At 36.8% G+C, this 7,227-nt stretch overlaps 1 protein-coding gene across 1 annotated transcript; it reads left to right on the top strand.

The window, feature by feature from the left end:
* The first annotated feature begins 602 nt into the window (after nucleotides 1-602).
* Nucleotides 603-2,435, top strand: LOC102604020 (rRNA methyltransferase 1, mitochondrial). The gene has a single exon (XM_006343110.2). It carries the CDS (start codon nucleotides 796-798, stop codon nucleotides 2,173-2,175), a length of 1,380 nt encoding a protein of 459 aa, XP_006343172.1. The 5' UTR covers nucleotides 603-795; the 3' UTR covers nucleotides 2,176-2,435.
* The last annotated feature ends 4,792 nt before the right edge of the window (nucleotides 2,436-7,227 follow it).

Genomic DNA, 7,227 nt, shown 5'->3' with positions numbered 1-7,227 from the left:
TCAAAAATAATAAATAATAGGTACCATTACACCATTATTCAATTCTCACATCTATAGAAGGATTTATTGTTCATTAACCCAAGAAAAAAATTTAGTATTAGTTTGAAAATTGTAAAAAAAAAATTAAAAAGACTTATCCATTTTAAGTCGAACACGATCTTCAGTTCAGAAAGAGGAGAGAGACACGATTGGAGATGAGGAGGAAGATAAGATAATGGGGAGAATATTTGTTTTGATAGTCGGATTTTTGAATTTTCTAAGGAAGAAGAAGAAGAGAAGATAGAACGTTGGGAGAAGAAGAAGAGAAAATTCTATTTTCTTTTACTTTTTTTAAAATAGTTTGGATAGAATTATAAAAGTTGAAAAATGAAGTGTTATGTTGTATTTTATAAAAGATTAGAAAGTTTTGAAAATGTTAATTTGATCTCAAATTTACTTAATTACATTTAAAATGAATTTGACCATTTCTTGATCAATGTGTCATCAAAAACAAAATCCAAACTTAATTGAAATCTTTCATTTAATTTCCCGTATCCATGCCCACCCCTATTTGGCATGGAAATGAAATGCTACATCTGCCATAATTTAAAAGTGAAGGGACCAGTATTGAACATTGGTGAACCTCAAGGGTGTAAGCGATAACATAGCTCGAAAACTATCAACTCCTCTCACTGCCCCTCTTTTCGAGAGCAGCAGATAAACCCTCCTAAAATCCTTGAGGTGAACAGCGTCAGTTTCAAGTCCTGCTCGCAGCCATTGATCTTCTCTCTGAAGGTTTCTTCACAATTTTCCATTATGCTAAAACAGTTTCATACCCCCAGATCTTTAGTCCTTTTCTGCACTACTAAACCCCTTTGGAACTTAGAAATATCTATGAATTTTTCATGTGGGTTTCTCCCGAAATCTCACCAACATTCAATTACTGTTAGAAGTTTTTCAACGAAAATTGCAGAGGGTAGTGAAAAGAGTCTTCCTTGGCTTGGAAAAGATAAAGTGAAACAAACTAAAAGACCTGAAAAGGTGGTTGTAAACAGGTCTTCTTGGGGGGAATCGGCTGACAAGTTGTTTAAAGGTGCAGAGAAAAGTGTAGAACTTAAGAGATATGAGGATAGACGAGACAATTATAAGAGCACAACTAATAGTGGAGAAGATGATGATGAAGGAGAAATGGATGATCCGAGATGGGATAAGATTAAGAGCAGGTTCAGTCGGATTAAGGTAAGACCGGGGTCTGATAGGCCAGAGGTTAGAAGGTGGAACAATCAAGATAGTTGGGGTAAAAAGACATGGAAAGAGGCGTCTGAATCAACCCTACCGAGAATGATAGGCGAGGGGGTTTATGGTGTTGGCCCTGTTTTAGCTGCATTGTCAGCTGGAAGAAGAGAATTTTATGGTCTCTATATTCAGGAAGGGTTGGATCTGAGTGGGAATAACAGGAAGAAGAAGGATAAGAAAGGGTTTGAGAGAGTTTTGAGGACAGCGGAGAAAGTTGGATTAAGTATAAAGGAAGTATCTAAACATGACCTCAATATGATTAGTGATAACAGGCCTCATCAGGGACTGGTCCTTGATACTTCTCCATTGGAAATGGTTGGTATCAAGGAATTGGAACCTGTTTCAATTGAAGAAGATACCACTCCTCTTTGGGTTGCTTTGGATGAGGTTACTGATCCTCAGAATTTGGGTGCAATTATACGGTCTGCTTACTTTTTCGGAGCTTCTGGGATTGTTTTGTGTGCTAAGAACTCTGCTCCATTGAGTGGGGTAGTGAGCAAAGCAAGTGCCGGCTCACTTGAATTAATGGAGCTGAGGTCTTGCAAGAATATGATGCAATTCCTAACGTCTTCGGCAGAAAATGGATGGCGGGTCCTAGGTGGTTCTGTTTCTTCAAGAGCTGTTCCGTTGCATGAGATTGTGCCTGGTGCTCCTACAATACTTGTTTTGGGAAGTGAAGGGACTGGTCTGAGACCATTGGTGGAGAGGTCATGTACTGAATTAGTTAGAATTCAGGGAAATATCCCTTTGGATATAATCGCTGCAGAAGATGAGGATGCTGAGAGTGATGATAGTATTTTAGGTCAGAACTTTAGGTCCTTTATGGCTGTGGAAAGCTTGAATGTAAGTGTTGCAGCAGGTGTGCTTCTTCATCACTTGATTGGTAGCAAAAACAACTAACAACAAAAGCAAGCTTATGTAATTTTGATTGTTTCAGTGATATTCATTTGCATTTTCTTGGCCTTCTTTCTGTGCTATAACAAGGAATATTTTACAACACTTTTCTTTCGGAAGTACGCATACAGACATTTGGTGATTTTTCTGTAATGGATTGGCTTTGTTGGCATTGCATCTCAAATTGCTCTGTCCGAGATTGTTAAGGTTTTGTTGAACTTAGTTCAGCTTGTGATATTTCTATGCAAGGATTTGGTTGTTCTGGAGTTACCTTTGCAGGACGGGTAGGTTCAACAGAACTTGTTGAAATTGACAATGCATGAATGCATAAGGTATGTCAGATCAACTAGAGGACAGCCATTGTGAAGCTTGTTTGCAGGTTCAAAATGAAATTGCTTAGATAAATGTAGGTATTACTTTTTAGGAGAATTTGAACTGCTTAACACTACAATAAGGATAAAGGTTTTATGATGTTTGTTGTGGGATAGTAGCAGGGCTTATCCTTTTCTTCTTCTTTTATTTTTCAGTTGACTTCATTGTTACCTAGGGATTTTTAGTTTACTCTTAAGAGTCATGCCCTGGTTCTGGAATAACTAGAAGTTTGACAACAGACACATAATGAACCCGGTTGAGTATTTTCTCGTGATTATAAAATGCTACAACCATGGATTTGAAGATAAAAGATCTTCAAATACTCTGGTGAGACTGTCAGTCATGTGCTTTTCTTCATATTATTGCCTGGAGTTTTCATGATTCCAAGGAGAATGGAAGATGCTCTTTTCAGGATTCCTTTGAAATATTGAATAGTTGTTCCTTCTCATGCACTTTTCTCAATTATCTGTTTTCAGTCCCCAGAATTCTGATCTTATCTCCGCCTTTTTCAATTAATGTTAAAAGATTTATCTGGTCCCAAACAGAGGCTAAAACCAATATTAGCAATACCTTCACATAAGAAACAAAGTCGTCAAACGATCACCGAAATTGGAAGAGCAAGACATTTCATTGTATGATGTACCATGTCCCAACTCTGTCGTTTATTACAGCTCACTTTTGCACCCAAAGAGGTGGCCTAGTGGTCAATGAAGTGAACTGAGAATCATGAGGTTCTAGATCTGATAGATAGTTTCCTTTTTCATGTCCAAGCCTTGGTGAGCAGAGTTACCTCGTACCTATGCTGGTGGGAGATAGTAGGTTCTTCGTGTAATTAGTGCATGCAAGCTGGATAGTGATACATATCCACTATACTAAGGAATGCACAGAAACTTATGTGCAAGGTGTGTCTTCAAAGTGTTTGCATAACAACACTTTGTATTGTAAATGGCCGCTGTGCATGTAAACCGGCTCATATACCAATGTGATCTAGAAAAAAGAACTTCCCTTGAGTGACATCATAGAAAAATGTTATAGTGGTAACATTCATGGAGGTTTTCCTTTGCAGTGTAACAAATAACATATGGTTCTCCATAGTTATTAAGAAATGAATGAAACCTGGAAATGAATCATTTCCATATATTCATATAAAACATTTTCTTTCGTACCAAATGCATCCTGGATTCTTGTTTGATTCCTCCAAAAGCAACCTCGTCTTGTTTGCATTTGTGAAGTTACTGCATTTATTTCTTGTTTCATTATAGGTGCTCATATGCTGCAAACACGCAATAGCCCTTACTCAATTACTAGACAACAATTAAAACAGGATGATTGCAATGGCAGAACATAAGATAACAGATTTAGAAGATCAATTGATATTTATAAGAAACACCTCCATGATTGTATACTTTCAACTGTGAACATACAATTGCAGGTTAAAAAAGGAGGAAAAACACTCAAATTGTGCTGCTTTTGCTTCCCTTAAATTGATGCCGAAACCTGACTATGCTGGGACATTATAGGGAGGTTCCTGTCCATATCCACACTAGTCTTTGGGCATGTATCCCATATCTATTATTCGTTATTTTATGACTTTATCATTGAAAATCATTAATATAAGACAACTTGGACATTGTTTGTGATTTCAAATGATCAATTGTGACAACCGAAACAACAGTGCTACTAATGTCATAATTGTTAGGAGCTTCTGAGTTTTGAAGAATGTCAAAGTGCATAGAACAGGTCGTGCCAACGTGATACAAAGTGTCTTATCGAAAACGAGTAGAAGGAGTTCACGATTAAGGAAAACTACGCGTAAGTTTTTCTGTGAAAGAAGCCGAGTACAAATAGGAGTCCAAGTCGAGTTCGAGTTGAACAAGGCTTTAAGGCGGTGAAGACAAGTTCGAGTTGAACAAGACTTTGAGGAAGCGTGATCTATAAATAGGGCATGGTTTCTTAGAGAAAGTTGTGCATTTACATTGAGAGAAAATCAAAACACGATCAAGAGTTTTGTGAGAGTTTTGATATTTACTTGGGGAGTGCTGCGAGTTGAGAGAAAAGTTGTACAATTGTAGTCAAGAGTTTTTGAATACAATCAAGTGTTGAGAGTAGGTTTCGTTTAACAAGTTTGAAGAACGATAGAAGACTTAAACTTGGGTTTTTTGTCTTGGGTAGCTAGGGATTAGAGTTTATAATTCCTTAGGTTACTTAGTTGTGTAATCATTGTGTTATTTGAAGGTGCTATAAATAATACTCCCTCCGTCCCATTTTATGTGACACAATTTCCTTTGTGGTCCCAAAAAGAATGTCACATTTCCTTATATGGTAAGTATTTAAAGATACAATTCCTCTTTTATTCTTGTTGGTCCCACTTAATCTTAAAATAATAGTTCAATACATTTATGAGGAGAGAGAAAAGTGAGTTTACTTTTTAAAGGGCAATTTGGTAAACATTTCAAAGTCTTCATTTATTTCTTAAACTTCGTGCCCGGTCAAATGTTGCCACATAAAATGGGACGGAGATAGTATAAAGTTTTGAACGAGTTATTCTTTTTACTGTTAACTTCAAATAGTGAGGAACAAGTTGTAAATATGTGTTCCTTTATAGAATTAAGGAGGTAAGAATTCCAACAAGTGGTATTAGAGCGGGTTATCTTAATCAAGAGTCTAATAACTCAAGATAAAGATCATTATGAGTTATGCACCTCCTCTCGGACATGATCAAGGGCAACACATCAACAGACCACCACTATTCAATGGTCAATACTACTCATGGTGGAAGACAAGGATGTAGGACTTTATCCTTGCTGAAGACTATGAACTATGGGTTAGAATCACTGATGGGCCTTTAATCCCTACTGTTAAGGATAGTGAAGGAAAAGATGTTCCAAAACCTAAAGAAAAATATGGAGAAGCTGACTACAAGATCCTGGGAAAAAAATGCAAAAGCTAAATGCATTCTTGTATGTGGACTAGGACCTGATGAGTTTAATCGCATCTCAAGCTGCACCTCCGCTAAACAAATATGGGATACTCTACAGAATGCTTATGAAGGTACAACTCAAGTTCGAAAATTCAAAATTGCTAGGCTATGCTCTGAATACGAAACCTTCAAGATGAAATTCGGAGAATCGCTTCAAGACATGATCACCAAATTTACTACTGTAGTAAACGAGTTAATCTCCTTGGGAAAAGTATACACCACTGAGTAACAGGTAGACAAAGTGCTTAGGACCTTGTTTAGATTATGGGAAATAAAAGCCACTGCAATCAGAGAAGCCAAGGATTTAACCAACATGACTTTGGATGAACTAGTAGGTAATCTCAAAACATATGAGATGAATGTTGATAAAAGAAGTGAGGGAAGCAAAGAAAAAAATCTTGGACTCAAAGCAACTGAAAGTGATGAATTCGATATAGATGATGAAGACTTGGCACTAATCAGCAGAAACTTCAAAAAATTCTTCAAAAGGGGCATAAATTCTGGAAAAAAAGGCACCAGCCATAAAAGAAAAGAGTACATAGAAACCCCAAAACGGAGGATGCTTCAAGTGTGGAAAAACTGATCATCAAATTAAGGATTGTCCTATTTGGAAAGTAGAACTGAAAAAGGAAAGGGCTGTAAAAGAGAAGAAGGAATTTTTGAACAAAAGAAAAAACTGTAACGACTCGGAAAATGAGAGAATGAACTTGAGCCTTGACGTTTGGGTTAGTGGGAGCTTAGGTTGATGTTTATGCTGTTTTAGAACTTAAATGGAGCTAGGTAGCATCCTAGGGTGCAAGCAAGGGAATAAGCTAGCGAGTTAGCCTAGTGGATTGCCCAGTTGACCAGCCTTTGAGTAATCCCACTGGAACAGACGAGCAAGGGGCAGATTTTTAAAGTTACGACTTTTAGGGTCAACTTCAAATGATGATATCTTTTAGCTCAAAACGAATTAGGTGGACCATTACCTATCCAATTAAAGGTATCTGAGTCCTCTTTCCAACGCCACCGAGTTTTCCCTTTTCCGATCTCGGAGTAAAAAGTTATACCCAAAATAATGAAACACTTCCAAAAAGGACGAGCTTAAACGGGTTTAGTGAAAACTTTTAAGTTTAACTTTGTGGGTCCTTAATTCTTTTCCTAAGTTGAGTCCCTATTATTATTTACCTTTCCTAGCAATTATAAAACCCTTCTAGACCAAATTCTTCCATTTTAAGTCACTCTAATTAGAATTAAAAAGAACTCACCTCCTCTCAAATACTTTTCTCTCTACAATCCTCCATTTTAAGAAGGTCAAGAACTTGGAGCTAGGGCTTGGATTGAAGGTGGTTTCTTCATCAATTTTCTTGGGGAATCTTAACAAAGGTATGGTGACCCTTGATCCTTGATCAATCTTTCTTTCAAGGAGTCCAATCAAAAGTGTTTCAAAGAACAAAAATCTCAAATTCTAATCTAAGCATGGGTTCATTGGCAAAACGTTTCCTAAGCCATTATATTGATGATTTAATGTTTGATTATTGTTTTTAAGATGTTTTCGTATGGAATTCCTTGAAGAACCCATGTTTTTCCCTAAATTCCTAAATTTGCTTATGAAGTGGGTCTTTTGCTTATGATTCAAAGTTTATGAATATTGTGTTTGGATTGTATTAGTGACTCTTATGATTTTCTACATCTATCTATGATGAATTGATGATGTATGGATGAAT

The sequence above is a fragment of the Solanum tuberosum genome, unplaced genomic scaffold (genome assembly GCF_000226075.1).
Source record: "Solanum tuberosum cultivar DM 1-3 516 R44 unplaced genomic scaffold, SolTub_3.0 scf00042, whole genome shotgun sequence".
In the NCBI taxonomy this organism is placed as follows: Eukaryota; Viridiplantae; Streptophyta; class Magnoliopsida; order Solanales; family Solanaceae; genus Solanum; species Solanum tuberosum.
The sequence above is the reverse complement of the archived record's forward strand: the minus strand, read 5'-3'. Positions and strand labels throughout refer to the sequence as shown.